At 37.0% G+C, this 10,131-nt stretch overlaps 1 protein-coding gene across 1 annotated transcript; it reads right to left on the bottom strand.

Moving 5' to 3' along the window:
• Positions 1-427: 427 nt before the first annotated feature.
• On the bottom strand, positions 428-5,798 carry LOC113015599 (cytochrome P450 2J2-like). The gene is made up of 9 exons (XM_026157634.1): positions 5,497-5,798; positions 4,242-4,404; positions 3,942-4,091; positions 3,669-3,829; positions 3,058-3,234; positions 2,828-2,966; positions 2,080-2,267; positions 1,353-1,494; positions 428-1,092 (listed from the first exon to the last, which is right to left on the bottom strand). Exons 1-9 carry the CDS (start codon positions 5,695-5,697, stop codon positions 917-919), a joined length of 1,497 nt encoding a protein of 498 aa, XP_026013419.1. The 5' UTR covers positions 5,698-5,798; the 3' UTR covers positions 428-916.
• Between the last annotated feature and the right edge of the window lie 4,333 nt (positions 5,799-10,131).

The raw sequence follows: 10,131 nt of genomic DNA, 5'->3' as shown, positions 1-10,131 counted from the left end.
ATCTGGAACTTCTTGTTGTTTTCAACCACTTTTGGAGTTGTGTCCCATTGTTTGTCTGTACAAAGAACATGTAAATTCCACACAAAAGCTGCACCCAGCAAAGTGGTTCACATCCAGCCTATAATTATCCTTTGTTTATAATCTTAATATTGCTGAATTATTGGTCTCTAGATGTAGTAGTAGTAGTAGTAATAATACTTTCACTTAAGGATTTAAATACTTGCCTCATCATGGTTCCTTTAGTTTTGGTGATTTTTTTTTCTCACTGGTTATTTGATATCATGCACATGTATGTAAAGATAAAGAAAACCTTAGAATTTTGTCTCTGTGTAAAAAGGTAAAGGTTACAACCAAAATAAGTTTTTTTTCTTTCACATGCCAGAATGTGGTGCTTGACTCATGAAGACAGCAAGCAACTCTGAAAGCCTTTAAATAAAGAGTAAAGTGTTTATTGAAATTTTATTTTCACAAAACCCATTTGAAGTATCCCGATTACATCATGCACTCTCAAACTGATAAACAGCACTGAAACTAACTGTACTCCCACCCGTCACACCCGATTCTGAAACTATATTGTGACCTTAAACACAAATCCTAATGACAGTGTGATTTATTTAAGCACATTGAGTCTGGTAGGTCTGACAAATTTAATGTGGTTTGGAAAAGACTTTAAGAGAGTTGGAAGAGAATGTATTTACTGCATATTTGAAAACAGTCCTTTAATACAGAGAGGACAAAAAAATCACAACTGGCATTATTCTAAAATTGTAATATAGGAGATCATCATTCATTACAACAAATATAATAGAATATAATAGATTAGCTGGAAGACAGTGTAATAATAATGGAAGACAGTGATTAGTTGTGATTCATTGTACTGAGAAAGATATGCCCTCGGTTTACAAGAACTGGTGGTTTAACGTGGCACGGCACAGAGGCGGTAAGGTTTGGGACTGCGAGTGGCTCCTAACTTGAACTCCAGACTGGGCTGCTCTCCAGCAGGTGCAGAGAATGAAAACCTCTGAAGGAGGGAGGTAAAAAACAAGAATAACTCCATCCGGGCCAGCTGTTCTCCAAGACATGAGCGCTTGCCTGAGTACACAATGAGACACAAGTTTTATTCACACAATTTAGAAGTTAATCACTTTGATCACAGATTATTGCTGCAGCTGTGGAACAGAGATACCATTAACAGACCGATCCCCTACCAAAGTTAAGGCTGTAACTGTAAATGGCTGCTAAGTCAAACAATTAATGGCAAGACATACTACTTTATTAATCTTGCCTTCTTAAAACACTTGGCTTGAAACATCCTTTAACTGGATTTTGAGGAACTGCAACAACTGACTAACCTGTAGAAAAAGGAAGGAAGGCCTCTCTCCTCCTGAATTTACCATCCTGGTCGAGAAAGTGTTGAGGGTTGAAGGAGTTTGGAGTTTCCCACATTGTCTCGTCATTTAAGACAGAGTGTAGAGCAGGTATGATCATTGTACCCTGAGAAAATACAGCCAGTTAGAAGTGTTATTTAAACATGTCTAGTGTTTGTTCTAATCAGCGTGTCATACGTGTTTCTGGTATTGCTGATTGTTCATGCATTTATTACTTCTACATTCATCTATTCATTATTAACAGGTTGCTCAAAATGCTCGCTGAAAAGCCTTCAGATGATTCAAAATGCTGCAGCAAGAGTACCGACAGGGACTAGAAAGAAAGAGCATATTTCATTCATATTAACTTCTATAAAACTTGTGGTTCCCAGTGTGTTTAAAAGTAGAATAGGAGGCAGAGCCTTCAGCTTTCAGGCCCCTCTTCTGTTTCTCCCAGTTTGGATGTGGGAGGCAGACACCCTCTGTACTTTCAAGATTAAGCCTAAAACTTTCTTTTTTGATGAAACATATAGTTTCCATGATGCACTGAGTGGTTCTTCTTCAAAACAAAATGTTATTGAGGACAACAAACTTTGAGAGTCCTGGCATTAGATGATAAAAGGACAACTTTTTCATTCAAAATCTATCTGAGAAAACAAAAAACACCAAAAAGTGCTATAAAAAAATTCTTCTTCGCAATTCCTTTGTGTACCTTTGGGATTGTGTACTTATCCAATGTTGTGTCCTTGTTTGCAACATGGGCCACATTGAGGGGAATGATGTTGCCCATTCTCTGGATCTCATGGATGACCGCATCAGTATACGGCATGTTTTCTCTGTCAGTCATAGACGGCTGTCTGGATGAACCAATCACAGCATCGATCTCAGCCTGGACTTTTTCTGCACATAGTGAGAAAACAAACTGGTGGCTGTTGTTGCAATTTGGCACTAATAAAAGGAACCTGGATTAAAAAATAAAACTGAAATAAACTGAACAAAATTAACCAACACAAGAATGATCTGTGAGAAATCTGTTAGATTTGTATTGTTGGACTGTCATTTATGCCTAGAAATATATATTTATTAGGTTTAGGGAAGTCGTTTATGGGGTCACACACACACACAGACATACTTACACGGTACTCTTTGTGTGCATGTATACGTCATATGTTAATGAACCTATGTATATTCATGTAACCTAAATAAAAGAGCAGTGTTACGGGGGAACGGACGAGAGCAACTGGGGTCAAGCGAAGGAACGGCGTTTGTCCAATTCTCTCCCGTGCACGAGAAACATAAAGAACTTTGCCTACTCATGTCTTGCTTTGCTGTGTAGTTAAATTGTCTTGAACGTTCCAGCGAATAGGTTTAAGCTACAAACCTGTCAAAATCTCTGAAAAAAACGAATAGAAAGATGGTCCCAAGTGTGTATTCAGAATCAATATTGTTCATACACACACCTTGAATGTCTGGGTAGTGGATCATGTATAGCAGTCCCCAGCGTAAAGTAGTTGTAGTGGTTTCAGTTCCAGCACCAAACAAGTCCAGGGTGCAAAAACACAAATTGCTGAGACTAAAACCAGAGTCTTCGTCCTCCTTCTATCAGAGTCACAAAAGCCAGACGCAGGAAATAAAAGGCATGTTTTTTAGAAAATGTAAATGAACAAGAACACATTTTGAAAACACTTACCTCCCCCATTTCTATGAGAAAAGCATCAATGTAGTCTCTTGGTGATGATGGGTTGAGGTTTTCTCTGTGTTCTTTGATCTTGACTTCTACAAAATCAATTATCTTTTGGATCAGAGTGAATATTTTTTGGTGAGGTCCAGGCAGCCACCTCATCAGCCAGGGTAATGTGTTGTAAATCTACAGAACAGGAAGACAGTAGCAGTAATAGGTCAAATTTTGCAAAAGTAGGCTTAACCTGTGATCGGCAGTAATGAAAAGTAACCGAGTAAAATCATTTAAACACAATTTTGAAGCATACTTTAATAGTAATTAAAATCTCTTTTACACCACAGCAGATTTCATAAGTGACTTTCTTCCTCCACTGCAGTTAAAGGAACACAACAGTAAAATATTTCAGGAAAGATAATCTGCGCTGAGATATCAGTCTGAGAATCTGAGACAAGGCACAGCCCAGGTGGAGTCTAATGTGAACAATAGCTATGCTCCTCTAACTGCTCTGTTTGCAAAAACAGCTTTCACTTGGGCTGCACAAAAAAGTTCAGCTAAAGTTTCTTATTTGTTATTTTTAAATCCTGAATCAAACAACACTAACATATGTGAAAGAGTTTCACCTGTGCCCACACGCTTCCCTCCAAGTACACTATGTCACTGAAGAGCTGCAGAATAGACTGAAACTGCTCATCGGTGTACTCAAAACGATTCCCAAACACCAAACAGCAAATGATGTTGGACACAGCATTGTTTAACAGTGACTGGGTATTAAAAGGTTTTCCTGAAAGAGCATATGTTCATTAGACAAAACATTAAAGCAAACTCATAATTAATTTCGATTATGTAAAAAAATTGTGTACGTTTTGTGTGTGTGTGTGGGTGTGTGTGTGTGCCTTGGTGATCTGCAAAAGCCTCTGTGAGATACTGGCACTCCTGCTGGATGGAAAACTCCAGGGTCTTCTTGCCCAGACCAAAGTTTCTGAGTGTGTGAAGAGCAAATCTCCTCTGTTGCTTCCACTGATACCCATTTGATATCACAAGACCTTTTGGAAAAACAAGACTGCGTTAGGCCCAAAGTAACTTAAAAATAAGGTCAGTAAAATACTGACCTAAGTTTTAACATTGCTAAATAGTCAGATGATGCTGGTCTTATTAAAAAACATCTTGAAAAACTTTTCAAGTAAAATTATCACCTTTATTCCCAACCAATTCTTCAAACATTGGTAGGCTGGGGCGATCCATGAAGTCTTCTCCTCGTTGGATTAGGGCTTCTTTGACAAGCTTGTAGCCATTAATGATCACAGTTCTTTGACCAAAGAATCGAAGGCTGAATATGTTTCCATATTTCTCTGCAAACTGAACATGAACAGAAGATTCTGTTTAGTGTTGGGTTGGGATCTGCCTCATTTGGGTGACCGCTTCATAATTTTGGCTATTTCCTCTTAAGAAAGCCAATATTAATACAGCTTCTTCTGAATAAAATACAGCTTCACATACAGCAACGTCCCTTTCTCTCAATAAATAACCAAAAAGACAAGATAACAAAAACTTTATTCATACCATAGGTAGGCATTTTATATAAGAAAATATTTAAGACAATGTTAAACTCTGTGACTGTTGTGCTCTATTGCACATTTCAAAAGCAATTAAAAGCAATTTACTTGCTTTATAAATGCACTGTCTGTTTGTTTAATACTTTCCAGCCCACTAGTAACTCATGATAATGGTTGCGTTCTATGAGTATTAGGGCGAGAAAAAAAATACTGTTGATCATTTTGAGAATAAGATCAAGAATGTATTTTGAGAAAAAAGTCAAAATACTGTTCTTTGAAAAAAGGCGAAATTATGTTTCTGGGGGAAAAGTCAAAAAGTCTATTTAGAGGAAAAAGTCAAAATGTGGAGATTACAGTAGTTGTTTCACGACAAACTGCCACGTTTGTTATACCCTCTGAGTTAGTGAAAGCATACTTCAGAATGAGTTTTTAGCAACAAGAAAGGAAATTATTTCTGTTTAGCACATAAACAAATTAGGATGTTGAAAAGATGGTGCAGAAAGCTTCATCTGCTCAGATGGAAAACCACACAAACTTCAGACAGTAGGCCAGATTTGTACAAAATGAAATTGATATTTGTAAGGTTATTGATAGTTACACTCTTGTCCAATAAAGAGGTCATATGTCAGGATTCTGGCCTTCTACATGTTCCTAAAGCCAGAAAAAAGACTATTGGAGAGCGTGCTTTTTCTTTTCTTGCCCCATTTTTGTAGAACAACCTCCTTCAACGCATGCTCTGTGGAGCTTTTTAAAGCTAAGTTGAAGACCCACTTGTTCACCGTATCCTACGTGTCTTAATTCGGTGTAATACCACTTTTAATGCCTGGGGCACTTTATTTTTATAACATGACATTTTATTAATAAAAATTAGTAGTAGCAGTAGCAGTATGTATACCTCTGCAAACTGCAGATGAATTCTATCAGGTCTGATGCGATGAAGATTTCCAATGAAAGGCAGAGCCCTCGGTCCGGGAGGAAAGTTTTTTGGCACTCTGTTCTTCAAAACTTCAGTCATAAGCAGAAGAACAAACAAAAAGATTAAAATGCTCCTGCCGTCTATCCACTCTGAGCCAAGAAGGCTGTATAATGTCTCCATGTCTTCGCTTAGTTAGGCTGTCGCTTGTTGAGATGGGCTATATCTGCAAATGTGACGATGATTGTTTTATTACCAGAGGACGTGGAAAGACGCTTTCAAAATAAAAGCGCGTGGTTAATAAGACTTAACCAATGTAAAATTACACTACATCTCTAAGACACTCTGTTACAACTGTTACACCTGTACCAGGTGGTTAAGAAAAATCGGAGTTGTAACAGTGTATGAAGTTAGGAAAATTTAGGGCTACGTTTAGGAGGAACACAGGTAACAGTGCTTGTTTCAGGTCTTAGACACACGGTGTGCTTTCAGTGTAGGATTATTGTTTTCGTACATTTATTAATTAAGAAAACACCCGAGAAATAAAACTTTTACCTTTTAGTTAAATTTAGAAAGCTTATGGCTTTGTTTTTCACTGACTGTCTACTTTGTTTTTTTTTCTCAAAAAATTACGTAATATATTTATTAAATATTTCATTCACAAAGATCTCATTTGTGATTTAAGCACGATCAGTTTTTGAGCAGTATATTTCAGACCTCTACTGGCCTGTATGGTTTACAGTAGTTGGTATTCTTCTTCTGGGGACCTTTGGGTTCTTGCCATAATTACATAACATATTCAGAGCCAAAGAAAACAACACACTCAGTGTGTGAAACGTTTAAACCGCCCAGTAGGTTAAAGGCACTGGCACCTTATCTTGAAACCCGACTCCTAATTTGGTTTGGAATGTGGGAAGAATAATGAGGAGAACTTTAAAGAAAAATTATTTAAAATGATACAGTTAACAAAGATATCGGTGTGCCTTTTATTCAAATGGATCGCTTTTATACACTGACTTAAGAGAATAGTGATTAATTGTTTAAAATGTATTTAAAAAAAAGGGGGAAAGCAAGTTGAACTGAACAAGGGGAAGTTAAAGTAACAGAGTCGTTTGTCAGTCATTAAATGCTGCCCAATAATTAATCTCTATACAACAATTTGTTTGCAGGTTTGTGTATTCCTGCTATTACATTGAGGCCGACAGTTGAGCAAACTTCTTGGCTAGCGCCCCCCAAATTGCTATTTGTGTACTTTAGTCTTTTGCATCATCCAGCTGTATTGAAACACTCAAATGGGAATGAATGGGTTGTTAATACTGCAAATTTGTTTCCCATAACATTTAGATTTAACCAATAATATTTAGAACTGGCACATATACTTAACATGTTTATGTTACATTTAGATTTACATTAAAAACTCTGCAAATATCTGTGACTTGAAAAGCAATATCAAAGCAGACTTTTAAGAAGTTTGGAGCTAAATACATTTTGAAGTTTGAAGCTTCAATTTACAATCAGCTCCATAGTAACCAGCTGGAAGAGCTCAACCTCCTGACTTGTTATTTACATTGGAATTCCCAAGATGTCCTCAGTCTTATGTAACATGGTTGGAGCCTGCACTGAGGAGCTTATGTCCACACTTCATTTGTTCCTATGCTTGTTACACAAAACCTAGCAGCCATCCTGAAACTTAGAGGTGGAATATATGAAAAAAGTAAATTTGGTAGAGATCTTTTTATCGTTACTTTCCAAGCCATGTGTGAATATTGCTAGCTGGTGGATGTTCTGTTTTTTTTATTCTGTAAAATACCAGCATCCTTAGTTCCCAAACAGCCACAGGGCTTTGCCTTTTTCAAGAAATGTTTTCACTGGAGTTGACTTAAAAACAACGGAAAATAATAGCAGAAGACAGTCATTGAGAGAGCAGAGAAACAGACATGCTCAGTTTAGGATAACTCATGCTCTAACGTGGCACAGCACACAGACGATAAGGTTTGGGACTGCGTGTGGCTCCCAAAATGAAGTCCAGACTGAGTTTCTCTCCTGAAAATGGCTGAAAATGTTTCCATATTTCTCTGCAAACTGAACACAGACGGCATATTGTTGTTTTTGGAACAAGATACATTCTGAGGAGGCTATTTATATTTATCATTTCTACAATCAATACTTGTTGCTGTTTTTTGTTTACTAAATATCAGCACTGCTAAAATTTAGTCATAGTAGGCTACAACCTGTTAGGTTGATTGAAGCCAAATATACACATAGGAATGCGACTAAAAATAATTAACCTTTTTGTCGTGATAATTTCACTTGTTAAAAATATTTGAATAGAAAGAAAAATAAATAACTATTTACAAGCACGTACAAGTACATTATACATATAACGCGTATTTGGTTAAGCAAACAGTCCAAACTTCAAAAGAAGAACCCAAATTACTATCACAGAACCCATTACACAAATATTTCAAAAATTAACTTTTGAGAAATTGGAATTAGTGCATTGCTGAATGTAATTGATTAAAATGTTACAGATTAACTAATTTTATGTCTATAAACTAAAATATTACAATTCTAATGCAGTATATTTTAGGGCCCATTTAATTTATGAATTGTGCTAGATTTGTTTTTCTAGGTTGACGATTCCATTTTATAAATTAATATTTTTACTTGTTATTAACCCTGTATGTAGGGCTTGCACAAGCCAGTAAAAGTTTGCTAAATAAAGCCTTAATCATTATATAGTTGCTTCAAGCCTCATGCAAGCTAAATAACAACTCTGTCTACTCCAGTGTAAATTATGCCTCCTTGCACTCCAGTGATTCATTTCACATGTTTGTTTCCTTTCACATTAGTTTTCTTGTTTTATTACTAGTCAGTCAGCTGCAGGTGAAATCTGTCTGGTTGAATGAAGGTTTTTGAAACCTCAAATGTAATACCTTTATTTTTTATTTTGGTAAGGACTCATACTTCTGTCAACTGCACGTGAAGTCTGGTAGACTGGATACGATGAAGGTCACCAATGAAAGGAAGAGCCCAGGGTCCAGGAGGAAAGTTTTTTGGCACTCTGTTCTTCAGAATATCTGTCAACAGTAGAAAAACAGTCAAAAATATTAAAATACTCCTGCCATCTATCCACTCCAAGCAGAGAAGATTGTATCGACTCCATATCTTCTATTCAACTCTCCTGCTACAAGTGAACAGCAGACATGTCCAGGTATGTCAAGGTTCAACTTTTCATGGTCAACTTTGAACACAAGAGGACATGTTTGCTCTTCTGTGACAACAGCCTGTCTGGGGTAAGTCATATTGTGGAACCATTAAATAAATCCTCCAAATGCCTTAGCTTTAAACTTGACATAAATCTTAAATCCACTTAATAGGAACATATACACAGAACAACTATGACTAATGATCTATCTCTGACTAGATACATCCTGAGAACAGGTCACAGGTTAACTTGTAACCTGAATCACTGATAGCGCTGCAGTCCCACCTCATGCTGAACCGTGAGCAAAGTGCAAACTTTAACACAAAGAAATCTCTCAGTGTAAAGAAACCTCAGTGTGATTTATTTGCATTAGTTAGATTTAGAAGGCCCTAAAGGTTCAATGTGCATTACAGAGGATTGTAATATGGTTGTTCCCAGTTATTTCTTTTGTCACGGTCTTGGGTCGGCGACGCAGTCTTTTCCTTTTTGGTATTATTACTCTTTGATTTCTTGATGTGTCTTAGTTAGTTCTTAGGTTTTGGTTCTGTGTTCCCACTGTTCCGTGTTAGCATTGTGCCTCTAGGTTTAGTCTGTGGATTTCTTTTTTTACTTTGAAGGTTTTGTCTCATGTTATTGTATTGTGCTTCTGTATACTTCGTCTCTCCGTACATAATCTGTTCATAACCATTCCACCCTTTATACAGTGGCGTGCAAAAGTATTCGGCCCCCTTGAACTTTTCCACATTTTGTCACATTACAGCCACAAACATGAATCATTTTTACTGGAATTCCACGTGAAAGACCAATACAAAGTGTTGTACACGTGAGAAGTAGAACAAAAATCATATATGATTCCAAACATTTTTGTTTGGGTAATTTTTCAGCCCCCTTTGGTCTGAGCGCAGTCAGTTGCCCGTAGACATTGCCTGATGAGTGCTAATGACTAAACAGAGTGCACCTGTGTGTAATCTAATGTCAGTACAAATACAGCTGCTCTGTGACGGCCTCAGAGGTTGTCTAAGAGAATATTGGGAGAAACAACACCATGAAGTCCAGAGAACACACCAGACAGGTCAGGGATAAGGTGTCCACCACTTTCTATTGGTCTTTCACGTGGAATTCCAATAAAATTGATTCATGTTTGTGGCTGTAATGTGACAAAATGTGGAAAAGTTCAAGGGGGGTGAATACTTTTGCAAGCCACTGTAGTACCCTTATCTGTATATATTAGTATATCCGTACATCTGCCTGTAGTACATCTGTATATTTGCTTAACATATCTGTATGTAATCTGCTCTTATTGCACTTACTATTCTTGTACTTCTTATTAGATGCAAACTGTATTTCGTTACCCTGTATTCATAGCTGTGTAATGACAATAAAGTTGAATCCAGTCATAATCCTAATCA

The sequence above is a fragment of the Astatotilapia calliptera genome, chromosome 23 (assembly GCF_900246225.1).
Source record: "Astatotilapia calliptera chromosome 23, fAstCal1.2, whole genome shotgun sequence".
NCBI classification, from domain to species: Eukaryota; Metazoa; Chordata; class Actinopteri; order Cichliformes; family Cichlidae; genus Astatotilapia; species Astatotilapia calliptera.
The sequence above is the reverse complement of the archived record's forward strand: the minus strand, read 5'-3'. Positions and strand labels throughout refer to the sequence as shown.

Bases quoted from the DNA above. Each gene is read 5' to 3' on its own strand.
- LOC113015599 (XM_026157634.1), bottom strand. From the start codon at position 5,697: ATGGAGACATTATACAGCCTTCTTGGCTCAGAGTGGATAGACGGCAGG. The intron at 4,405-5,496 runs GTATACATACTG...GTTCATGTTCAG, and splicing joins TTCATCTGCAGTTTGCAGAG to TTTGCAGAGAAATATGGAAA. The intron at 3,235-3,668 runs GTGAAACTCTTT...CCTGTTCTGTAG, and splicing joins AGGGAAGCGTGTGGGCACAG to ATTTACAACACATTACCCTG.